At 38.3% G+C, this 27,001-nt stretch overlaps 1 protein-coding gene across 6 annotated transcripts in view; it reads left to right on the top strand.

The window, feature by feature from the left end:
• The window catches only part of cep350 (centrosomal protein 350), a 92,998-nt gene that overhangs the window by 3,727 nt on the left and 62,270 nt on the right, over positions 1–27,001 (top strand). For all 6 annotated transcript variants that reach the window (XM_008108908.3, XM_008108909.3, XM_008108910.3 and 3 more), the window contains exons 2-10: positions 7,349–7,434; positions 9,612–9,655; positions 9,918–10,032; positions 12,941–13,064; positions 14,639–15,246; positions 16,620–16,733; positions 19,866–19,979; positions 21,503–21,649; positions 25,801–26,429. In XM_008108908.3, the coding sequence (XP_008107115.2) occupies positions 7,362–7,434; positions 9,612–9,655; positions 9,918–10,032; positions 12,941–13,064; positions 14,639–15,246; positions 16,620–16,733; positions 19,866–19,979; positions 21,503–21,649; positions 25,801–26,429 (1,968 nt within the window). In that variant the 5' untranslated portion in view covers positions 7,349–7,361. The remainder of the gene's footprint in view (positions 1–7,348; positions 7,435–9,611; positions 9,656–9,917; positions 10,033–12,940; positions 13,065–14,638; positions 15,247–16,619; positions 16,734–19,865; positions 19,980–21,502; positions 21,650–25,800; positions 26,430–27,001) is intronic.

Raw genomic sequence — 27,001 nt, 5'->3', positions numbered from 1 at the left:
AAATAATAATGTAATATGGTAATTCTAATAGTATAGCAATATTGCAGTATAGTACAACATAGTAATTTATAATAATATTGTGTTATGCTAATAATGTAATATATTGCATATACATATAATATTGAGAATAATGTTATAATGTAATACAGTAAAGATAAAGGTAAAGGTTTCCCCTGACATTAAGTCCAGTCATGTCTGACTCTGGGGGTTGGTTCTCATCTCCATTTCTAAGCCGAAGAGCTGGCGTTGTCCGTAGACACCTCCAAGGTCATGTGGCCGGCATGACTGCATGGAGCGCCGTTACCTTCCTGCCAGAGCAGTACCTATTGATCTACTCACATTGACATGTTTTCGAACGGCTAGGTTGGCAGAAGCTGGAGCAACAGCGGGCGCTCACTCCGCTCCCCGGATTTGAACCTGGGACCTTTCAGTCTGCAAGTTCAGCAGCTCAGCGCTTTAACACACTTCACCATCGGTGCTCCTAATGTAATACAGTATAATGCTAATAATATTATACAATAATATATAATAACAATGTAGTATAGTAATTCTAATATATTTAATATTTTTTATTTTATTTTTTTCACGTCAGGAGCGACTTGGGGTACTGCAAGTCGCTTCTGGTGTGAGAAAACTGGCAGTTTGCAGGGACATTGCTCAGGGTACGCCCGGATGTTTTGATGTTTTACCATCCTTGTGGGAGGAAATTGGTAGATTAAAACATTATCCTTTAAAATCATGCCTCCTTAATTGTATAGCAGCAGCACAAAACATAGCTACCCTAAGAGTGATGGATGGTTCTCTATCATCTATGAAATGTTTTAGATAGTTGTTGTCATTTCTACTGCTGTCTTTTGCAAGATGGGAGGTAATAAAAACACCTCGAATACCTCTATAAAAGTCACAATATAGAAGGACATGCTTGGCAGTTTCTACTTTCTCCATAACATATGGGTATATGCATTCCTGGTATGAGGTACTTGCCCTGCAGTAATGCTGATGACAAAACATTAAATCTGGCCAGGGTGAAGGATCTTCTAAATTTGGGAATGTCGAACATGGATAAATAATTTGCAGGGGTGGGCAGCATCATGTTGTTTTTAATTTCTGGGTATTTGCTGATTTCTCCCAGATGCTCTTGTAGTTCCACATCCCAAGTATGGTGCTTAATAACGGATTTGGCTAGTGGGCTATTGAATGTACTTCTTATTTAATGATTTTTTCTCCCCTCGGGGAGAAGGGTGGGGTAGAAATATTGGAAATAATAAATTTTTATGGATTTGAGTAGATATATATATAATTAATAATAATGATTATTATAATTATTTTATGTCCTTGAGGCAGGTTACAGAATAATTTAAACACATAAACATTGTAAAAATGCATTTCTGTAAAATATACATATTAAAACATATTTTTATAAAATACACATGAAAATACACAAAACATTAAACAAAGGACACGAGTTTAAAATTCATGATTAAAAAATGACATTTATACTCAGGCACTTGTGCATAGAAATAAACAAAAACATTTTATCCTATAAGGATCCAAATGTAAGCTGTAGATGCGTCTTAAGGTAGGAGGACCTACTTCCCCCACAGACGTTCTGCTTTTGCTACTGCTAATGCCCCATAAACCCCTCATCAAATTATTCCTAAATTGTCCACATGAATGCCTGAAGAACCTTTGCTTTCTTCTTTCTGAACATCAGCTTTGTTTCAGGAACAGAATTATTAAAATTATATTATACAAAATTACTTTCAGGTTATAAGGTGTATATTAGGCAGAAAAAAATGAAATGCAAAGATACAGAATGGGGGACACCTGACTCGACAGCAGTAGGTTTGAAAAATAAAATTTTATTTATACCCCGCCACCATCTCCCCGTGGGGACTCGGGGCGGCTTACATGGGGCAGAGGCCCAAACAACATAGGACAAAATATAGGCAACATAATACAAATCACACTATAAAACGATAAAACAGTAATACAATATATAAATTAAAACAAAAATACAGGATAAAAAATTGCATTTAAAACACATACATGGTAAAATAGTAATAAATACAGGATAGATTATTAAAAACCCTCTGGGGCTGATTAATTAATGACTGTATCTCCAAAGGCCTGCCGAAGCATCTTTGAGTCCTCATGGACAACAAGTTAAACATGAGCCTACAATGTGATGCGGCGGCAAAAAAAGCCAATGGGATTTTGGCCTACATAAATAGGAGTGTTTAGATTCAAGGAAGTCATGCTGCCCCTCTATTCTGCCTTGGTCAGACCTCACCTGGAATACTGTGTCCAATTCTGGCTATCGCAATTGAAGGGAGATGTTGGCAAGATGGAAGGTGTCCAGAGGAGGGCGACTAAAATGCTTAAGTGTCTGGAGAACAAGCCCTGTGAGGAGCAGCTTAAAGAGCTGAGCATGTATAGCCTACAGAAGAGACGGCTGAGAGGAGACATGATAGCCATATATAAATATGTGAGGGGAAGTCATAGGGAGGAGGGAGCAAGCTTGTTTTCTGCTGCCCTGGAGACTAGGAAGCGGAACAATTGCCTCAAACTACAGGAAAGGAGATTCCGCCTGAACATTAAGAAGAACTTCCTCGCTGTGAGAGCCGTTCGGCAGTGGAACTCTCTGCCCCGGAGTGTGGTGGAGGCTCTTTCTTTGGAGGCTTTTAAGCAGAGGTTGGATGGAAGTTGAACTGGATGGCCGTGAGGTCTCTTCCAACTCTATGATTCTATATGAAAGAAATGAATTTGATTTTTAGAGTAGAGTCTTATCTCCAAGATACCTCCTCCTCCTCCTTTTTCTTCAGTGTTTGTCCTGCTTACAGGCCTCTGGTGGCGCAGCGGATTAAATGGTTCAAATCCGGGGGGCGGGGTGAGTTCCTGCTGTTAGCCCCAGCTTTTGCCAATGTAGCAGTTCAAAAACATGCAAATGTGAGTAGAGCAATAAGTACCACTCCAGCAGGAAAGTAACGGTGCTCCATGCAGTCATGCCAGCCAAATGACCTTGGAAGCGTTCAGAGAAAAAAAGGCTTAGAAATGGAGATGAGCACCAACTCCCAGAGTCGGACACGACTAGACTTGATTTCAGGGGAAAACCTTTACTTTTACCTTGTACTGCTTGATGGATACCTCATTATGTAAATATGAGTAAATACAACTATTCCAAAATCCAAATAATGATAATATAAACACATCCCAAATACCTCTGGTTTCAAGTATTTTGGATAAGGGATACGCAGCCTGTAATAGCAAAGACAGTCTGTGAGGGGACCTGGGAAACCAAGCCCAGCTTAAGGATAATCACCTCCATACTTGCTGCTGTTCTTCAGTGAATGGTGTTCAGTAGCATACTGTCTCTGAACATAAATGTTCTGTTTATGTAATATCTATTGTATGGCTTGCCATCCATACATTTATTGAACGCATAGTACATGACAGCCATCATTTGTGTCTTGTTAGTTGTATTATTTCCTGTGAGTCTTGATTGAGTAAATGTATATTCAAGTACGGTATTATCAAAACAGCAAGGAATTCCTCATAGAATATGGATCATGTAATCTGTCTGCTTTATTGATACTCAAAACAAATTCCGAAGTTGTTAATTTCTTTCTTTATTTCATACGCTGCCTTTCTTCTGGAGTAGGACCCAAAGTGGTTAAAAAAAGAGTTGAAACCTATCAATGCAATTTTAATGACAATTTAAAATCATCACTTTAAACAACATAAAATAATTTAAGAGGCATACAATTAGTAAAAATAAAGCATACAAAAGTTAAACATGATACATTAAAAGGCAGCTTAAAGAAAGATGTTTTCAAAAAGCATGTAATCCAGGCACAGGCAGAGCCACTTTTCCCTGATCTACCTTTCAATTCACCAGGAGCACATCTGTCTTGCCTAGATTAAGTGTCATTTTATTTCTCCTCATCCAGTCCATTACTTCAGGACTGAGACAGTTTCCTTGGAATCAGATGGAAAGGAGAGATAGAGTTGGATGTCATCAGTATATTGATGACACCAAAACTTTTTTAAAATAAAAAACCCCCCAAACCTGAAAACTTTAGATGACTATCCCAGCAAAAGGGACAGGAGGGTGCTATGGCCGATTATATCAAAGGTTACTGAGAGATCCAGCAGAACAGGGACACACACCCTCTGTCCAGGTCCCAGCATAGGTCATCCATCAAGATTACCCATGATGTCTCCATTCCATTATGATGACTTAAAATAGATTGAAATTGATCAAGAATAGTGGTTCTCAGCCTGTGGCTCCCCCTGTGTTTTGGCCTACAACTACCAGAAATACCAGTTTACCAGCTGTTAGGATTTCTGGGAGTTGAAAGCCAAAACATCTGGGGACCCACAGGTTGAGAACCACTGATCTAGAAGATGCTCCATATTATCCAGGATTCTATTGATTTGGAAATATGCTACATGTTGATCAAGAAAGAAATATTTGAGACTATCCTGTAAATTCTTGGTGGGATTTGGTGATGTTTTAAAACCTCACTTCAACCTGTTTTAGACAGGATAGAAACTTTCCTTGCGGCAGTGAAACATTCTTTACTCCGGGTTGTTGTGAGTTTTCCAGGCTGTATGGCCCTGTTCCAGAAGCATTCTCTCCTGACATTCACCCACATCTGTGGCAGGCATCCTTAGAAGTTGTGGGGCATATTGGAAACTAGGCAAGGGAGGTTTATATGTCAGTGGAAGGTCCTGGATGGGAGAAAGAACTCTTGTCTGTGGAGGCAATTGTGAATCTTGCAATTAATCATCTTGATTAGCATGTAATGGCCTTGCAGCTTCAAGGTCTGGCTGATTGCTGCCTGGGAGAATACTTTGTTGGAAGGTGTTAGCTGGCCCTGATAGTTTCATGTCTGGAATTCCTCTGTTTTCAGGCTGTTGGTCTTTATTTACTGTCCTGATTTTAGAGTTTTTTAAATACTGGTAGCCAGATTTTGTTCATTTTCATGGTTTCCTCCTTTCTGTTGAAATTGTCCGTATGTTTATGGATTTCAATGGCTTCTCTGTGTAGTCTGACATGGTGGTAGTTAGAGTGGTCCAGCATTTGTGTGTTCTTAAATGATATGCTGTGTCCAGGTTAGTTCATTAAGTGCTCTGCTATGGCTGACCTCTCTGGTTGAGTTAGTCTACAGTGCCTTTCATGTTCCTTGATTTGTGTTTGGGTGCTGCGTTTGGTGGTCCCTATGTAGACTTGTCCACAGCTGCATGGTATAAGGTAGACTCCTGCAGAGGTTAGAGGATTCCTCTTGTCCTTTCCTGAATGTAGCATTTGTTGGATTTTCTGTTGGGTCTGTAGGTAGTTTTTAGGTTGTGTTTCTTCATCAACTTCCCTATGCGGTCAGTGGTTCCCTTGATGTATGGTAAAAACACCTTTCCTCTGGGTGGCTCGTTGTCTTTACTCTCATGGCTTGTTCTTGGCCTTGCAGCTCTTCTGATGTCTGTGATGGAGTATCCGTTGGTGTGTAGAGCCCAGTTTAGGTGGTTCGGTTTACCTTGGAGGAGGTGGGGTTTGCACATTCTTTTTGTACGGTCTGCCAGAGCTTTAATTGTGATTTTTTTAAAACTTGGGTGATAGGTCATCTGTTCCCTCCCCACTCTGAAATTTAGGGAAGGCTGAAAATTGAGTGGTATCTGTATGGCTATGGCCATTTGTAATGCTGTTGGTTTGTATTAAATGTTTTTAGAAATAAACAGTGCTGCCATCATATTATTCGCTTGTCTGATCTTTTTCTCTTTTTTCTCACTTGAAGAAGATCTCTGTTTTTAAAGTGAAGTCTTCTGACATTTTATAAATTCTTTTAATTAACTGTGTATTTTAGATATGTTTCTTTTTTCCTAATATCCGATGTTCAGTCAAATTAAGCTCCCATTTTTGTGATTGTAGGTATCCCCCATGTGTCATGGCATGATTTGACCCACTTTACTTGGCGCTTTCTTGCAACTTCATTTTTTCAAACAAATCTCCTAATTAAAAAGCACATACACTTTCAAAATTAAATTTGGGAATGATGAACATCTTTGGCAATTTGTATTTAATAATTTAGAAAAATATGTTCATACTATCTTTTGACCATGGCAAAATTAATAAAGTACACGTACTTCAAAATTAATAACAGGATAAAAATGCGGTTTTAAAACCAAGCAGAATTATATTTTAAATTGTATACTAATGTTTTTATGTCAAGCTGCTTTAAGCCCCCTTTAAGCGGAGTATAAATATAAATATAATAATAATAATAATTTATTTTAGTAAGACTTCAAGGTTAGTGTGCATAGGTTTGTTGCTTTAAAATGATTAGTTGCTCTACATCATGCCTTCATTTAGCAAAATTAAGTTTGTAACAAATGCAAGTAACCTCAGGAAGAAATCTAGAGCATAACTTTCAAATAAAGTTGAGTTGGAGTTGAGATTGAGCAGGGTATAATACAGTAAATAAATAAATATTTCAAATTTATTTTATATTTATTAGTAAAATCTAGAATATTGTACTTATTTGTATGTTTTACAACTCTTAGAATTTTCATTATGGTATTGTAGAGCGCTAGTTACTTTGCAGGCATGCAGAATAAGGAAGGCTCCTACTTCCTAAACACAAAATCTGAATTCATTAAATAATAATGAACAGTTACAACAGATTGTCCATTATTTCCCCTCTTCGGTTGTCCATGATATATACCATATATGTATAACTTAAAAAATAGACAAAAAATTAAGCCAAAAAACCTGGTTCATTCTATCTGAGAGTCAATGTAAGGTACAGTATTCATCTGGTTAGGAAAATGGTGTTAGCGGCAGCTCTTTGGTGCTTTGCTGTTGTGGCAGAGAGGATAGAAAGGAAGTATGCTTCTTTTATATTCTCTGGGATGGACTAAGCTTTCCACTTTTGTCATTCTGCTTAGAGCAGGGGATGGTTCCTTTTTTAATTTAAGAAATGTAGATTATTAAGTCCTTTTTAAACGGGAAAGGAGGAAAATAGTGAATATCTGTTCTGATCCTGGGGTGGTAGGCAGAGAGTTGCACTGTTGAACAACTTATATGTTCAAGTACACCAATCTAGCCCAAGTCACCCATGGAGCCGACCATCTCCCATCAGACAATGTCGTGCTGGCTCCGTGGGTGAAAGAGGGTGGTGAGTGGGTGGTGGGATATGTAACATAATCTTAAGTGTTTGGGCAGATTTGGGGCAATCTAAATCTAGCCTTTTCTATTTATAAAGGGCAACATTATACGTTTTGCTTATTGCATATGCTTGGATACTTTTGCTTCATTAGATTCCTCAGTAAAATCTCTGTTCTTTTGTTAAAGGTGAAGTGACAAGATGTGGAGCAACAAACCCAATGAGGTGCCTTTACAAAATCCAAGGTCCTCTCAGAGTCTGGATTCTATCAGAGGTTTGGTGTTATTTTATTGTAGCCAGTTTTTTAAAAATACAGTCAATTTGGCTCTTTAAAATTTGGCTCCATGTGGTTGTGTCCTCTAGTTGCTGTACATGGAATAGTGACTCCCAAATCTGTACAGTAACATAATTGTCTGCTACTTCGGGACAGGAAGATCAGACAGCAATAGGCAATATTTAAAATTTGAACAAAAAATAATAGGGGCTTCTGAAATGTACAGGAACTTGATGAGATGAAACTGCTTCAATCTCTCTTCTCAATTTCCCCCCTAGATGTCTAATATATTACCTCATCCCTCCTAAGCTACCACCCATCTTGCACAGCCAGATAGTAGCTGACATAAGGTCAGGGCAGAGAGATGAGGAGAATTATAACCTGTATAGACTACAGATCATAATGACATTTGTCATTCACGGCTTCTGGAAGACACCTGGGATTTTCCCAAGAGTACTCGCATCAGCATGAACTGGCTACACGTGGCAGTCTGGTTTACACATTGACTGTAAACGTGGGACAAGGGTGGGGAAAGTAATTGATGCATGCTTGTTCACCATTGGCTAATTACAGATGGGATTGGGGTAAGGGAGAGTAGTTGATAGTAATTGATCCTTTATCACTGGTCAACTGATTATGAACAAGTCTTCTTATGTGGTTGCCGACACCTTCTCTCCAGATGGCCATATGGCCGTTCAGATGGAATAAAGTGGGAGAGGCCAGCAAATACAGTCGATCAGTAGCAACTGACAAGTTTCCCCAAACTTGGCTCCCCCTTCCCTTCCAAAGTCAGTATATTGAGAAAACAGGAAAGAGGTGTTTGTGGGTGAGAGTCTTCCCCTGTGATATGTCCCTTTTTGAATGCCTGAGTGGAAAAATGGTGGTGCAACCAGGTCCCTTCTACAGTTTTTTCTCAACTTATCCATGGGTCACATCAAAATCCATAGTTTGGCCCCCCAAACCTGCCCTCAACTTATACAGAAGGTTGACTCATAGATGAGTATATATGGCATTCATTATTCCTTCTGAGAACATATAATTTAAGCCAGCACAGTTCTATACAACCACATGTTGGCTTAATCAGCTTCTGTTAATATGCATTTGTTTGTAAATTGTCTAATAAAGACAATTTTAAAAGACTTATACAAGGCAGTTATAACTGCCAAAAAACATTCCTATGTTTTAAAATGGAAATTGCACGTTTTTCAGAAACTGGGTTGCAGTTATTTTATAAGTAGTAGAAAATAAGTTATTTAAAATTAAGGTTATAGTGACTGTCATGAAAAAGATCATTGTAGTTACCCTGATAACATCTTATTCATAAGCAAGTGCTACTAGTTATACTTTTCAGGGGGACTGTGTCCTTATCTACTGTCGTATTTTGATATATTTAGTAAATTTTATTTCAGTAATTTGTAGAAAGGGTAACCTTTTCCATGTAAATAACTGCCAGAAAGATGACTTCTAATACCCGTATTTGATCAAATCTAATGTGCTATCGAATCTAATGGCACACCTTAATTTTCCAAACCCAGAAACCAAAAAAGTATTTGCTGCAGAACATAATGTGCAAAAAGTGGCCAAAAGTGCCCTCTTTGTAATGTGGCCATTACAGTTGCTTCCTGCTTAGAATTCCTTCTTTAAAAACAAAAGTATTAGGAACCAAAGCTTCCAGAAATAGAAGAGAAACCATGGGGTGCATCTATACTATAACATGCATCTACTTTAACTTTCTTGGTTCAATGCTATGAAATCATGGGAGCTGTAGGTTTACAAGGATTAGAGCCTTCTCTGTGAGAGAATGCTGATGCCTCACCAAACTACAAATCCCAGGATTGCATAGCATTAAGCCACAACTATTAAAATAGTGATGATGTGTGTCCCTTAAAGAGGAGCTCCATGTGATCTTGAAGTAGCTTTTGCTTTGGCTCACTAAGATGACTGCATGATGCGAATCTAATGTGCACCCTAATGACAAGGTAATTTAGCCCAAAAAGGTGAGCATTAGATTCAGGTAAATAGGGCAGTTCTTTTCGAATATTTGTGCATGCAGAGTAGAAAATCTGTACATTATTGCATGGAGACCAATTCAGAGATGATGTTGAGCTGTAAAGAATAATGGTTACAGAAGTGGCAATTGAACTAATAAGTTGTTGCTTTTTGAATTCTTCACACAGACTTAACCACAGCAGGGGATGCTTTTTCACAAACTAAGGCAGCAGTAAGTATTCAATTATCACTTCTAGTATTTATTTTTAAAAATTATTTGCGCAAGAGATTCTTATAGTAAAATCTTTCTTTTAATTGATGCTAACTCTAGCATGATAGGAAATTAGGTTTAATGGTACAAACCCAGCTTCAATTTACATGCCTTTAGTCATCCTGTAATAAACTCACCCAATGTGTAAATCTGTGTTCTGTTTTTGTTAATGGCTGTGAGAAAGATTTTAATATAGTATTTCTCATGTGCATCAAAACTCTAGCTGCATCATATTGAAAACAAATTGGAAGTAACGCCTACCAGCACAGCTGTATTGGAGTCTGTCATGGATAGCAAGAAACCATCTGCCAGTACTACCAGAAAAATAAGTAGGAAAGGTATGTGTGGGATTATGAGGGCCGCTGACAAATGAGTTTATAGTACTTAGCACTCTGAACTAGGATGCCTTTTGCATATAGCCCACACATTTGAGTACTGGGGAGATGGGCTGATTTGATTAAGGGGGACAGAGCTTCTGTCAACTTTTGTGGTACATGGTAGGAGTTTTGTGCATTGTTGTCTCCTTTTCTAAGACTTCTGATAGTCTTACATTTTGCTGGACTAACACTCATTACTGGCCACCCTTAAAATGTTTTTTTTGGGGGGGGGCTTGAATATGTAGCCAATCAGATGTTGAATTATATCCCCCATCAGCCTTAGTCCATATAGCCAATAATAGGATGATAGGAGCCACATGTTCCTGTTCTTTGTGGTGGTGATTTGTGAGATGATACAGAATCGTCTGAGAGATGTGTTTTAATAAAATGCTTATGATTTATCTGTGAATATCATTTTATACTGTTTGACCATAGAAACTAGCTCCAGGATGCTCATAGATAAAATGCAATTAAGTCACAATTAAATTAAAACCATGTAATCAGCCAAAGTTGGACAATGAGTAGTGGCTCCGCAAGAAACATTAAAAACCTGAGGCCCTCAAGGTGTTTGGGACTCCAACTCCCAGAAGCCATAGCTAGCTTGTCCAATAGCTAAAGTCCAAAACGCCACAGATCCACAGGTTGTGTAGGCCTGCTTTGAATGTTTGTCGGTCATGATGAAAAAAGAAGTCAACTGACTATGAAAATGCAAGTAATCTGTGGTGGAGTCCTCACTGCTTTCTCCACAGTGCTAAATGTTGGACTGAAAGTGCTGTCAAATCCAGCATTGTAGTTTTGGAGCCCTTGGATACAGCAGTGCTGTTGCTAGTGTGGCGACGGTGATCCTTTTTGAGCAAAGAATCTCATTCTCAGAAAAAGGTTAAAGTATAAAGAGGATTAATACAAGTGACATAGCTATCTCAATGTTAAATAGAGTGGTCAACCCCCCGTTTAAGCGGCTTCACTGGCTGCCGATAATATTCCGAGCCCAGTTCAAGGTGCAGGTTATTACCTATAAAGCTCTAAACGGTTCAGAACCTGCCTATCTTCGTGACTGCGTCATCCCCTATGAACCTACACGATCTCTGAGATCTTCCAGGGAGGCCCTCTTCTCACTTCCGCCTTCTTCACAGATACGTCTGGTGGGGACGAGAGAGAGGGCCTTCTTGGCCGTGGCCCCCCGACCCCCTAGGGAGATTAGGTTGGCGCCCTCTCTATCCTCCTTTAAGAAACAACTGAAAACTTGGATGTTTAGGTTGGCCTTTGGGGAGACAGTCACTGGATGACCAGCCTAGGTCCCTCTTATTTGGGTATTTTAATCTGATGATTCTATCTTTATATTGCTGCTGCAGTTCCCCCACCTATGAAGTTGACTGAATTGTATTGGTGGTTGTTTGATATTATTACTGATGTATTAACTCTTGTTTTATTACCTTATTGTGTTTTAACTTGTGTATATTGTGCTAATGTATTTATGTTGTTATTTTTGTGAACTATGTTGACTGGGCTTTGCCTCAGGTGAGCCGCCCCAAGTGTCCACGAGGAGATGGTGGCGGGGTATAAATAAAGTTGTATTATTATTATTAAATAAATAAATACCACAAAATGCCTAACACATAAACCTTACTAAGGTTTTAGTGTAAACAAATGAGTCTTTTAGTTATAGTCTGGCTTGTTTATCTTTGCTAATGTCAATGGAGGTGTTTTAACTGTTTGCATTACTTTTGATAGTGTGTGAATTGGAGTAAGTGAACATAAGTGTGAATCAGAGTAGGTGAACATAAAGTTGGGAAGGATGCAAAAAAGAACAGACATTGCGCTTTCCTATCTTGTTTAGATTTAGCGAATGAGTGCCTGTGATACCTACACTGGCACTTCCAACATATCTACAACAAAACTTGAAACCTATTTAAAACAAACATTTTATTTGCTCTTAACGATTTCTGGGACTTGCCCCTTAATGCTTACTTTAATGGGTTTTTCTTGTTTTGCCACTAAAATTCAGTGATGCAAGTACACGATGTGAAGCATATGATGTGTCTGGAAAGTGGGCAGAATTCGTCCCTGGATTTACCCGTTGCCTGCTGTGGCATAAACAAGGACTTTCCAGTGATTGGTTCACTGGTTTATGGTTATCTTCCTCCATAGTTTAACCCTCATTATTACCTTTAATGTGAGATGAGAGGGGTGAGAGCATGGTCTGTGAGTAACTTTTAGCAAAGGTCCTCACTCAAGAAAACTTTTTTTTATTAAACTATATTTAAAAAACTAGCAAGGAAAAGTGTAAACATGTTCTTAGGAATGGCTCATGCTGTTCTGCCTGTTAGTTGTGTAGCATTTTAAAACTTCAAAACTATTTCCTATGAAGATACCAAGCTTTATCATTGAACTGATGGAGTGAAAAATGTGGGAATGCACCAATTTGACCTTTCACTGCTGCTGGGTTTATAAATACTTTAGAATAATTGTATTTTGGACCATTAAAAGTAAGAAAATGTTTGTTTAAGATAATATTTTCAGATATGAGAAATGTTTTCATAGGGGAATATGTTCTCCTTGGCTACTATTACAGCTTGCTTATCTTCATAATTTTGTCCAGAGAACCAAAACTCTGGGTAAAACATGGTCCCAGTTAAGAATAACCTTAAAAATAACTAATTTGAAATACATATATTACATTTTACATTTCTGATATATTGTAGATTTTTAAAATACGGTTTATTATTCTGATTGTCTCACCACATATTTCAGAAAGTGCAAATCTGCTTCTTAGATGTGTAAAAACACTTCATTTATAGTAGCTGCTAGTCTTGAGTGCTAACTTGAACCTTTCAGGGATACCAAGAAGATTTATTTCTTTCTGACTCAGGCTACAGGATTTCCAGTCAAAGGAAGGAGAAATCCTCACGTAGTCCTCTTCGTGCTACCACGTTGGATAGCAATGTGAAAAAGTGTGTGCATGTTGAATTCCGTGAGCCCCTGGCTTCTTTCAGGTTAGTGAACAGAAAAAAAATCACTGGCTTAAAGTTATTGATTTTTAAAAAAATGTTATTTTTTACCCTTTAATCTAAAATAATTTTCAAAGAACTTCCAGCTTTTATTTAGAGGAGAAAAGGAGATTATCACTAGTGATAGGTTAGCTAAAATCCCGTCTTCCTTCCATAATACCTCTTCTTTGAATATTGAGATAAAAAAGGGATTTTAAAGGTATCTTCCCTTGAATAAACTGTTGAATGTCAGTTGTTGTGAAATTGAGAGTGGGGAGAGAAAATGATGGATAAGGTTGCATTATACATGAATATATATATATATATATATATATATATATATATATATATATATATGATACTGTTCATTTTTCTTGCTTTGTTTTTGGTTTTTTTTTAGCATTTTTAAAATGTTCAGAGTCTATACTTTTATGTTTAAGTTGCTTTAATCAGGATATACATACAGAAAAATAAACAAATGTACCAGTACAACCACCAATAAGCTGTGGTATCTTAGCAGATGAAATTAGGAATTGTCATAGGATGTATTCCTCTACTTAATTCCCTTCCCTATACTCAAGATACTAAATAATTTTTTAAATTATAATTGCTTTGAAATTAAGAGACTCTGTGTAGATGGTCAGTTTAATAAGAATCCTCTTCTGACTCTGTTTTGCTTTAAAATATCAACAGAAGTGAAATCGTGGTTTGGAATATAAAATAGCGAGGTCCACATTAGAGGCACTAGACTCAATGTGCATTACAACACTACGCTGAGGTTTAGAGCTGGTAAAACTGCAAATGTTCGTCTATCAAATTGCAAATCTGTGCCAAAGTGTACAGGGTTTTACCTTGTTTGATCAAGCCAAAAAATGTAGTCATCTGGTGCTTTCCCTTCACCTTTTGACATGATGGAGGCAAGTACTTGCAGCAAAGGAATGTTTTCTCTTCCTTGCTTTTTCTTTGGGAAAAATAAGGAAACATTCGGGCTATGTCTGATAGAAAGAGTCATGAAGAATGCCATCTTCACTCTAAACACCACTGCCAAGGAGCAGCTACCGCCACATTTTCCTGCTCTGGGGTGAAGGACTCCCTGGTTTGGCTGTTCATGACTAAGGTGCTATGGGTGACTTGATTATATAGTTGTCAAATTCCTCCTGGCTTTCCTCCCAACCACGGAGCTGGGCAGAGGACATGGATTGCTGTAAGTTTGTGGGCAACTTCAAAGTTAGAAGACTAGCCTTCATCACATTTACTTGTGGATGGTGCCACGGTGAATATAGGTGAATGGAGAGGAGGCATCATCTTATAAACTTTTCTGAATTCAGGTTGGATTTATCTAAAAGGAAAATATCTTAAACAGTGATATTATTGTAAAAGCTAATGCTTCCTTTTAAGTTACTATGTTATAAGAAAATGCATCAAAATAAGGAATCATTTGGAAACTGGAAAGGAGCAGAGTAGTAGCCACTGACTCTGGAACAGCTCAAGATTTATTTTGCTTTGTATCTAATGTGTACTGATTAGTGTTACTTATTATTTCCTATCTTTATTTTTAATGTCTAATGTGTTTCTGTTAGACATACTCAGTGGGGCCCATCTTATGAAACCTCTTGCCAACTGGAAGCTAGGTATCTGAATCATAAAGATGCTGGAAATAAGGGTGAAGGAGCGAGTTATATGGACTGTGAAAAAGGTGAATCAGATTTGCAGAACAGAGATTTCAGAAGCCTGTCCTCTTCAGGTGAAACTATTGTCCGATACTTGAATGACCGACCAGCAATTGATGCCTTGCAAAATCCAGATGTTTTTGTAAAAGATGTAACTCCTACAAGGTCAGCGGAGGAAAAGACTGAGGGATCCAGAGGAGATGACTACATCAAAATGTCTTTGAGTATTTCTCAGGAAACAGAACTAAAACATTTACCATTGGTAGAGTCTTCAGCTTCTTCTGCCAGTACCTCCAGTGCCCACAGACTAGATATTTTGAAGCAACATCAGCATGACGCTAAACTGGAAAAGTTGAAAGAACGGATAAGAAAGCAGTGGGACCACACAGATGAACTGTGTAATAGAGGGCATCATTTGGAATACACAGACCATCCAATCACTGCAATGGCTTCTGAGAATACAGTGACTCCTAAAATCAGAAAAGTGGCAGCTGCACCTCCTGCTCCTTCGTATAAAGGTACATTGATGTTTAATTCAAAATCCATGTCAGAAACCAAGACTGATTGCAACAATTATAACTTGTTGAATTGGTTAGAATGCTGCCTAAACCAGACACATGTTAAGGAAGGGGTTTAATTCTTTCTGACCTATCCTTCAAGACCTTACTGCATTTTCTATGTAGCTGTTGTTGTTTAGCTACCTTCTAAATTTATCCTTACTCATATGCAATCTAAGGGTTGTATCAAATCTTTCTGTAACAAGCATTTAGTTTTTTGTTTGGGGTTTTGTAAAATATTGTTGATCATATGATGATCATGGCAGCATAAAATTCTACCAGTGAAACTTTTCAGATATCGCTGTTACCAAATAAATATTGTGTGAAATTTCTGACATCATGTGGGCAGCACATGTGCAATGCATTGATTTAATTTCAGCATTTCTGTAGGCATTGATCAGAATGAATTCTGAAGCTACTCTATATTTACCCTTCCTTCATTTAGGGCTTTTTATATCTCACGCCAGGGGTCCCCAAACTTTTTAAACAGGGAGCCAGTTCACGATCCTTCGGACAATTGGAGGGCCGGACTATAGTTGGCCACCGGGCAATAATTAATAATAATAATAATAATAATAATAATAATAACAACAACAACAATTAAAAAAGAGAGAGTTGGAAGAGACTCTTTGGGCCATTGAGTCCAATCCCCTTCTGCCTTTGTGCACCGAAAGCACAAGCAAAGCATCCCTGACAGATGGCCACCCAGCCTCAATGTTAATAATAATAATAATAATAATAATAATAATAATAATAATAATAAAATAGGGTTGGAAGAGACCCCTTGGGCCATTGAGTCCAATCCCTTTCTGCCTTTGTGTACCGAAACCACAAGCAAAGCATCCCTGATAGATGGCCACCCAGCCTCAATGTTATTATTATTAATAATAATAATAATAATAATAATAAAGGTTGTAAGAGAAAAAGAGATTCCTTGGGTCATTTAGCCGAACCCCCTTCTGCCCTTGTGCCATGGGGGCCGGATAAATGGCTTCGATGGGCCGCATCCGGCCCCCGGGCCTTAGTTTGGGGACCCCTGTCTCACGCCCATAGTCTTCTGGTAAACAATTCTGTATCAATATACATCTACTGCATATGTTTTATATAGCACCGATTTGGGACCTGAATTTCTTTAATTCAAGTAAGAAATATATTAAATGCCTAAAACAGATTTTGTTCATAAACTTGACTAAGTGTGGGATTGTGATCTGCCTTGAAGACCCCACAGGAAGAAAGGCGAAGTACAAAGTTAATAAGAAATAATAATAATGTACTGACTATCTTCGTTAACCAATTGAAATAAACGTTTCTAAATACAATTATATTACTGTTAGGTTTCAATCCATCAGAAGCCAAGATTCGTACTCCGGATGGAAAAATATGGCGTGAAGAGGAATTTTTCAATCTCAGTAGAGAGTTATGTCGAGACTTAGAACTCCAGTTGACAGGTGAATACTATAATAATAATAATAATAATAATTTATTTCTAATCCACACCTCTCTCCTCGAAGGGACTCAGGGCGGCTATTTTACAGAAATTCACATGCAAATTACAAAGTAATCACAAATTTAATATTATTTATGTATTTATTATTTAACTTGTAATTATTTAACAGTTCATAACTTACAGTTCTGTTTCCCAGGTTGGTGCAGAGGAAGTATATTTTAGTTCAGCTCTCTTTCCAGTTTTTTAGGATATGGTTCTGATGTACAAGCATTGGGAACATAAATCTCAGTGACCTGGATAAGAGAACATTACTATTTCATTTGCTTTTTGTTGAATTTTATCATTGTTTCATGACAGTTATAAGGATTCAGATGTTATTACAAGGATTCTTTATGAACTCTGGTGAAACCTATGGGTGTTGCCTTCCCATTGTTGCATGGGTTATACTGGTGGAGACTTAAGCTTTGCCAGCTGGCTTTTTGGCCTATATTTTTCCCACCCACATCTTTTTTTCTAGGGTTCCCTTCAAAGGACTGAAAGAAGCATCAGAGTATCTGATACGCCCTTTCAACTGCACAGTCTTTGATTCTCAGAAATTTCTACACTTGTGATGGTCCAAGACAGCCATCTTCCCCAAACCTTTGAGGACTTACCTGCAAGGCAGACACTAAGGAAATAGTCTGGCAGCTTTCTTTCTGAATCCTGATGGAGATGGCTTTCTCTGCTTTCTTGTGCATCCCTGGGAAAAAAGATGCTGTTATACCAACATTGTATATGATAGTATTCTAGCCATAATGTAATAAAAGTGTTTTAATCTTCTGTGTGTAGTTCACTGCTTGTTTTTGAAGAACTTGCTGCATTTTTAGCACAGTCTCCCTGCCGCCCCAAGGAATATATAGGACAGCCATAAAATGAAATTCAAATACACTTACTAGGCAACTTAGTTATTCTCGATATGACAAGAGGAGCTATTCAGCCTCATGCCAACTTGCAGGAGCCAACATTCCTTTTCCATTGGTTTTGTTGACTCTCCTCTTCTCCATTAGTGCATTATCTCCTGGATAACCAACCAGATGTGCTAAAATCTTCTCTGAAGTAGATTTATTGAAAGGATAGAAAATAAGGAGCTAAGTTCGATAGTAAATTAAAGGAATTGCCAAACAGTAGGAAGGAAGGAAGAAAACAATAATTTGGAATTATCAGTTAATATGACTTGTGTTAAGTTGATGATTTAAGGTAGAATTGGTAGAATTAGATTTTCTTGGGTTTACATAGTTAAAGTTTAGTTGGAAAAGGAAACCGATGGAGAAGAGGGAAGAGCCAATGAACATAGAGAAAAAAGAAAGTTGGCTCCTGTAAATGGGTTGGCCTGAGGGTGAATAGCACAGTCATACAAAAACAAAAAAACAAAAAACAAAACCCCTTGGTGTCTTAGTTTTTAATCCAGTTCCTGGGTTTTTTGGGGATGCTGTTTCAGAAAATTGCATTTGATTGACCACATCAGCTCTAGTTTCTTAGACATTGTTATCATGGTTTTCTGTGAGCAAGCAGATTGCGATTGGTAGATGGTGTATGTTCTGTAACTCAAAAACTAGAGCTGATAGGAAGAAAAGTGGTACCATTTTTGAAATCAGATCAAATATACTTTGAGGCACCAAAATGTGTGCCGGCTAGCCATCCTAGAATGATTCTACACGGTAAGACTTATTTTCTCATTTTGCTTTTGCTGTTTTTGTGAGGAGGGTCCTGCAGCAGTGCTTCCTCTTTTCAAACATTTGGCCTAAACGAGTGGCAGCCAGATTAATAACTGGAGCAGCATACAGGGAGCGTACCATCCCCCTGCTAAGCCAGTTCCACTGGCGGCCAATATACTACTGAGACCAATTCAAAGTGCTGGTTTTGACCTATAAAGCCCTAAACGGTTCTGGCCCAAACTACTTGTCCTAACGTATCTCCTCCTATGAACCAACTAGGGTGTCAAGATCATCTGGAGAGGCCCTGCTCTCGGTCCCACCTGCCTCGCAGGCGCGGCTGGTGGGAACGAGGGACAGGGCCTTCTCGGTGGTGGCTCCCCGGCTGTGGAATGCCCTCACCAGTAGTGTTCGACAAGCTCCGACTCTCCTAGGTTTCAGGAAAGCCGTGAAGACATGGCTATGTACTCAAGCGTTCGAGGAGTAACATCTGGTGTCGATATGACGTGAATCAAGGCGTACGCGAAGGTGTTAGTGGATGAATTTAACTATATATGCATTTTAAAATTTATAATTAATGTTTTAATAGAGTTTAATTAGAGTTTTAATTAATGTGGTACTGATTTATTGTTTATGGATTCTGTTACTGTTTTATTGAATGTATTTTGAGCAATATAATTGCCGACTGTTGTAAGCCGCCCTGAGTCCCTCCGGGTGAGAAGAGCGGGGTAAAAGTGATGTAAATAAATAAAGTGAGCCCAGATATTTAAGGAGTCACTCAAACCATGCTCAATTTGCAGGGATCTGAAGAGTTAAATTGCTATCTAATTTAAACATGCAGTTGGTGAACTTACAGACATTCTTTCCTGTTTCCTCTAGCTATCTGCATCATTATTTAATTTCATAAATTTTCAGCATTTGTCCAGTCTAAAATTGAGTGATAGAACTAAAAAGAGTCAAGGTTCCATGGTACTAAGTCAAAGTTATTGGTCACATGAACATTATCTTTTCTGAGAAATTGACAGACTTTAAATTCCTGTGAGATAGCTCCTTTTCACCAGTGTTCTGTCTTCAGATTCCCTATACATTTTTAAAAGAAAAAAGTAAACTTGGTAGTATTAATAATTTACATCTCATAACAATTTTATTTTGAAAGCAAAATTTTGGTAGACAAGATTTTATTCTCTAGTCCAATGGTTCTCAACCTGTGGGTCCCCAGACGTTTTGGCCTTCAACTCCCAGAAATCTCAATAGCTGGTAAACTGGCTGGGATTTCTGGGAGTTGTAGGCCAAAAACCTGGGGGCCCACAAGTTGAGAACCACGGGTCTAGCCTATCAGGAATTAACTGATGATAGATTTACAATAGCACAGATGTTTAACCAAGACTTTGTGTATTAATCTGGTTGTGTTACTAGTTTCTCTCTCATTTTTTTTTCTTCAGAAGAAGATGTGGCTGTGAAAGAGACTCCTGAAAAAAGCAAGGAGAGAAAAACAACCAAGCCAGTACGCAAAATCCAGAAAGTGACTCAACATCCAAATCCTGATTCTAAACAAGGTGCACTTGATGTTTACATTTACATGTAAATGTTGGCCTGTGCTCTTGAAATAATGTTCACATGGCTGTCCAACCCTAATTTCATGGTTCTTCCAGCACTTTATTTCCAGCCCCAGTCCTATTGCTCTGCATTTTGCACAAGTCTTGCCCTTCCCTCTCATACTTGAACATGCCCACTTTTTCCAGCACTGGTTGTCATGTTGATTGATTGATTTTTGTGATGTTTTTACTTTCCGGTTTTTATTGTTTTAATTATATTGTTTATTTGTTATATGTTTTAATTATGTAACTTTGAATTTCTTGTTTATGCTGGGCTTAGTCCCCATATAAGCTGCCCCGAGTCCCTTTCAGGAGATGGTGGTGGATTATAAGAATAAAGTTATTATTATTATTATTATTATTATTATTATTACTACCATGCGTTTGGTAAAAATTCTCACAACTTACTTAACAAAAACACGATAAAGCAATTTAAAAAAAAACACAACCAGTGAAGCATTAGACTACCAGATAAAAGTTAGTGAAGTACAACATCTTCTATTGCCTTTGAGAGCATAAGGCTAGTTTAGGTATGGAAGTAATCTGATAGAGGAACCAGGTGTCATAGGGTTAGAATGATAGGACTCTGGTTAGGAGTTTGATGGCATCATACTCTACCCCCTTCACGCTCCCCTTGTTCCCTCTGAGCTTTATCGCAGTTCTCATAATCATCAGAAAGGAGATAGATTTTGCCATCAGTTTTGTATCTCAGCCATCAGTTGATGTAATCTTAGAGAAAAAGCTGTTTTATTGCAATACAAAATATTTTGGTGTAGTTTGGTCTGGAATAGGCAGTTAAGATTTGTAAGTTTTATTTTAGCTGGTGGAGATGAAAACAGCTAAATCTGTTTTGTAGACAAGCCACCTGCTACTCTCCTTGCAGATCTTAACATAAGGACTGGTATGTGTGGCTGCATTTCAGTACTTACCACTTTACCAGTGGGGAGAGAAAGTGTCTGACACTTTGTTTTCTAGCACCTTACTCTTGCTCATTAAATTCATTTAGGTCCCTTCTATCCTGCGATATAATTCAGATTATCAAAGCAGATAATCCATAGTATCTCCTCTGAACTGGATTATATGAGTCTACACTGTCATATAATCCAGTTCAAAGCAAACATCTAGATTTTATAGAAGGGGCCTTAGACAAGCCTAGTGGTGGGGTCTGAAACTTATTGGGAGAAAGCAGAAGAATAAGAAAGTCCCCTCCAACGTCCAAGTGGCATTGCACGTAAGCATTGCCAGCAATGATTGAGAATAAATGCTCATACTAGGCACAGCATAATTTTGGAGGAGCAGATGATGTAGCTGTTGTATCTACCACTTGAGGCTTGATAATATGGCCAACCCTATTTGAAGAGTCATTTCACTCTGGGTGTTGTCTAACCATTGTATCCTGAAAGTTTACATAAATAAAGCTTCACATTATTAATGGCTTTTTCAAGAAGCATTTCACAACATATATTTGTTGGTTATTTGTTTAGGTAGTTCCAGTGCAATAAGTACATCCTCCTGGCGGAATGGACAGAGACTGGCGAAGAAGATATTGGGTCCAGCACCAAAAATAGAACAGCCGCACAAACAGCTATCATCTAATGACAGAATGGGGAAGGATAGACCCACAAAATCTGGTAAGCTGAACTATGTAGGAACACACTGTTTCTACTTAAATATTGTATGGAATGCTTTTAGCCTTATGATACAAAAATGGCTTCTTGTTTATTTTCCTGCAATTCTTTGTCTTGGAGAAATTTCCAAGTTAAAAAAGAAAGAGTCCATCATGAGATAACTTAAAAAGAAGTATTGTCACCCTCTTTCTCTCTCTGCCATGATGCTGCTTCTGGCTTTTTTGAATGCCTTGGCAGGAAAATGGAGGGGGGGGGGGTAAGTGGGTCGGGCGGGATTGCCCACCTGAGGAGGCATTGGTGCTTTCCACTTACTGCAGAATGATCTTCACATTATCTGTTGATTATGTCAAAATCCATACACTATATACTCATTTATAAGTCTAGAAATCTTAGTCAAAAACCCACAAAAAACTCTCGATCGATTTATCCACTGGCCACTGTAAGTGCTACACCTTAATTCTTATCAAAAAAGGAACAATCCCTTTCTCTGAGTAGAGTGACAAAAGACATGATCTTTGTCAGAACTGGGAAAAACTAAAAGAAGCAATGACCCCTTCTACTCCGCTTTGAGTCTCCTTTGTGGAGAAAAAAATGGGGTATTATTATTAATAATAATAGTTAGCTGTACCTGCCCATGCGTTGCTGTGACCCAGTCTGGTTTAATGAAAAAAACTCAGAAAAGAGTTCTTTCTCCCAACCTGGACCTTCACAGATATATAAAAACTGCCCACAGGATGGTTAAACATGTGGGTGTACCCTGGGCAACATCCTTGCTGAAGGCCAATTCTCTCACACCAGAAGCGACAAGGCTATTCAATGGTAATCTAGTTGGCCAGTTGCAACATTTCTTGCAGCAAATAAAGAACACCACTCAGAAAACAGTGGAATACCAGACAGGAAACAATCAGGGCTATGTTAACACCTCCCAATAAAGGATTAGCCCAGGTAGGAAGTAGCCAGGGTTTGAAGCAGCAAGACTATTGAATGCTAATCAAGTTGGCCAATTGCAACATTTATTTCGGTAAATAAAGAGCACCACTCAGGAAACAGTGGAATACCAGACATGAATCAATCAGGGCCAGCTAACACCTTCCAACAAAGGATTCTCCCAGGCAGGAAGTTCCCAGAGTTTGAAGCAGCAAGGCTATGTAATGCTAATCAAGTTGGTCAGTTGGAATATTCTCACTTGTCTGTAGCAGCAAAGAGTTCTTTCTTCCACTCTGGACCTTCCTCAGATATGTAAAGAGAAGCCTCCCACAGGATGGTAAAACATTATCCGGGTGTCCCCTGGGTAATAGCCTTTCTAGTGGCCAATTGTCTCACACCAGAAGCAGCTTGCTGTTTCTGAAGTCGTTCCTGACACCCTTTCCGTGGCTAGGCCTCAGAGCCTCAACCTTGCTTAACTCCTCATGAGTGGCGAGGAGGCGGTTCTAGCCGTCCATTGCGGCCCTGCCCATACTGCTTGCTAAAAAGTGGAGACTGCCTGGCCATTGCTTGCACTGTTTCTAAGTGGAGCCGTCTTTTACGACGGTTGCTAAGGGAGGAAGGGAGCACCTGATCGTTGCTAAGGGGAGGAGCCATCTGTTTGGATGGTAGCTAAGGGAGGAGGAGACTGATTGGTTGCTGCTTAGGGGCTTGATTTTACCTTTTTCAGTTGTGTCAGATTTGTGAGAGTAGGCTTAAAACCTACAGCAGTTCGAATGCTGTGTTGTGTCTGAATTTCATAGCAATCGGTGGAGTAATTTGGAAGGTATGAGGTTCCTCACTGACGGACATTATATTTTCATTTATATAGATAATTAGCTGTGCCCGGCCACACATGGCTGTGGCGTTGTCTGGTGGTGTTGGTGAGAACTTGTTGAGGTAGTGGTGGTATTGAATGTCTATTGTATGGTTGTCTTTATGTTTAGTATACATTTGGTTGTTTATGTACTGTGAAAGTAGTGAGGATAGAGGGGGTCTATGTCCATGTGTAGTATTGCATAGAATTTATACGTTGTCCATGTGTTGTGAATGCTTGGATTGTGTCCTGCTGCATAGTAGAAAGGGTTGGGCTGGATGGCCCTTAGGGGTCTCTCCAAACTCTTGGATTCTATGCTTCTATTATTATTATTATTATTATTATTATTATTATTATTATTATTATCATCATCTTCATCAACATCATTACGTAGAGGCTGGATGGCCATCTGTCAGGAGTGCTTGCATTGTGTCCTCCTGCATGGTAGAAGGAAGTTGATCTGGATGATCCTTAGGGGTCACTCCAAACCTTAGGATTGTATGATGATGATGATATTATTATTATTAGTATCAGTATTAGTATTGAGAGGCTGGGTGGCCATCTGTTGGGAGTGCTTGGATTGTGTCCTGCATGGCAGAATTGGGTTGTACTGGATGGCCTTTAGGGGTGTCTCTTATTTATTTATTTATTTATTTACAGTATTTATATTCCGCCCTTCTCACCCCGAAGGGGACTCAGGGCGGATCACATTATACACACTTTGAATGAGTTACTATTGACATGGAACTTTGATTTACTTTGAATGATCGATTTTGAAGAAGAGTATTACAAACCTTGAGAACATTATCAAGATTATATTTGTTAAAATTGGACATTGAAATATGTGCTTATCTGTACAGTTGGAATATATAAACTGATATTACAATCATAATATATGTGATTATATCACTTGAGGAAATACAGAACTATAACTTACTTTAAAGTATATTATATACCATACTTTTCCTTTTTTTTCCTTTTTGCAGCAATTGGATAAAAACAATTATTCCTCTCCCTCTGATTAGGACTTTATTTTTCTTTTCTTTTTGTTGTATGAACATAGAGGCATGGATGAGGGGTTGTGTTGCCAAGTTTAGCGTTTCTGGGATGTGTGGTTTTGTTGTTTGTCCTAGGCCGAATTTTTTTTCCCTTTTATATATATATATATAGATAATAATACTCTCTCTGCCATGACAGTATAGTAGAAAGAATATCATGGGGAAATAACAGCAGCATCCAAGGGCAGCTGGCCCCCTGAGGTGATATTTATGCTTTCACCTCTCTATGAAATGACCCTCAACTTATCCAGGGGTCTTATCAAAATCCATTATTTCAGCCGAAAACCTTCTCTTGACTTAGACATAAGGTCAGCTTATACATGAGTACATATAATAGTGGATGTGGTAATCAATAGTGTGGCAGAACGTTGGCTACACTTGGGCAAGATAAGAAGGAGAAAGCATACTACTTCTCTGTTTTTCAAAATTCACATTAGTATAATATTGTTATTAAAACAAATAGCTTAAAAATCTCAGCATACTTCTGGGATCTTCAGATTGCTTTATCAGCCAGTATACAAGATAGATTGGAAAGGAGAACTATAGTTCTGTTCTTGTTAATTATTGTTAGTCTGTTAGATCTTTAAAAAATATCCCAGGTGACTCCTAACATGAAACAAACTTTCAGGATTAGTTATTTACATAAGGAATTAGTAAGCATGTCAGCTGAGTAATTAAAAAATAAGTTGTGCATTTATTCGTTGCACAACAAGATGAAATTTGCAAAGTTTTGAATTTTAGTTCAAAAATAGAATGGGGTCTGGTAGACTGTATTTTCTGCAAGGGCCATTTCTGCTTGGCTCTACAAAAACCAGAGCCTTTACATTTTTGTTATTTTATCCAGTATTTTTGATGTGCTCATATATTTGCCCCTATTTTCCTATAGTTGTTATCTTATGCTGCAAATACCTTGACCTTTCTAAAATGCTTCATTTGAAAGAACTTTAATTCACACTGTTTTTAATGCCGAAAGTTCAATTAAAATGTAGCATTTTTAGCTTTTATGTTCTTCCATGTGATTTGTTGCATCTTCAGTGTATATGCTTTCCAGCTCCTGTTACTATCACACTACTGAATTTTGGTTGAAAACAGGAAAAAATTAACAGCAAACATTAAAAAAAATTGCAGCACATTGCCATAAAATGTTTAAAGAAACAATTACTGTAGCTTGCAGGGATATGCATGTCATCCATGTACTGCCTTCCATAGTTTAAAACAAAAGAAATGCTATTCTAATCAATCTATGTCAGGCATGAAAATTGTACCTGTAATACATTAAGTTATTTTTGACTCTATTTTACCCCTTACTTTTCTAGCATCTCACATAGGAAAGACAGAATCTGATTTCAATCTGGATATTACCGTCAAAATGCTATCAAAAAGTCCTGAACGGTCACGGACTAAAGCAAGAGTGGAGAATAACCTGAAGAAAAAAGATCCTGCTGCTCAGGATGTTAAACTGGGAGAAGACCATGTAAATAAGGATTTTTTGCCAGTGGAGATCCGTGGGATTCTTGATGACCTCCAACTGGATTCTATGTCTCAGCAGGAAAGGAAGGAAAAAAGCCAGAGTCGGAAATCTTCTTCAGTTACCAGGAGTCACAGCCCAACAAAAAGAAAACCAGACAAACTTTCTGCTAATGATGAGCCCCAAATCACATCTAAGAAACGACATTATGATACAGATGAGGTTCGACAGTTTATTGTTAGACAACAGGAAGAAAGAAAAAAGAGGCAAAGTGAAGAGAAGAAAGCACAGAAAGAGGCAACTGAACAAAGGAATAAGAAACTTCAGGAACTTTACAAGAAACAGAGAGAAGCTTTGGCTAACAAGACAAAGAGCACACCAGCTCCTGAATTGGCCAACAAGCAATTGCAAGACACTTATTCTAAATTGGAACAAGCCCTGCTGGAGCAGCCGTTACCCTCTGTACAGGAGGGAGAGGTAAAGCTTTTGAAAGAGAGTCTGGGGTGTTTCCTGATCAATGGAAAGTTTTTTTCTGTGTTAGCTTTTGTTGGGAGAATATTTACAGAATTACCTGCAATGAACAGCAAATAGTAGGGCCCCCCATAGCTTGAATGACACCAAACCAAGATACTGATTCCTTGTAAAAATATGTGGGCAGGCTGCCATCTGTAGACAATAGGACTAGCTGCCTATACAGGGAGTCTCTTAGTTACAGACATCCTGGCTTACAAACGACTCATACTTAAAAACAGAGGTGAGACAACAGGAAGTGAGAGAAATCTATCCCTTGGAAGGGGAATTAACTCCTGAAAGAGTTATCATGGAGAAAATATGTCTCCCTTGAAGCTTTCTCTCCAGTCCTTCTTTCCATAACAGGCTATTTTTTCAAAATCAAATTCTCACAGGGACAGAAAGTGAGGTGAAATTTTCTGAACAGGGGCACAGACAGCAAAACAAATGGCACAGAGGTGTTAAACCCTCCCTATCCTATCCAAAACTAAAATTATACATATATTAGGCTTGAGCTGCACGTAAAAATGTACCTATTC

This window comes from Anolis carolinensis, chromosome 4 (assembly GCF_035594765.1).
Source record: "Anolis carolinensis isolate JA03-04 chromosome 4, rAnoCar3.1.pri, whole genome shotgun sequence".
In the NCBI taxonomy this organism is placed as follows: domain Eukaryota; kingdom Metazoa; phylum Chordata; class Lepidosauria; order Squamata; family Dactyloidae; genus Anolis; species Anolis carolinensis.
The sequence above is the reverse complement of the archived record's forward strand: the minus strand, read 5'-3'. Positions and strand labels throughout refer to the sequence as shown.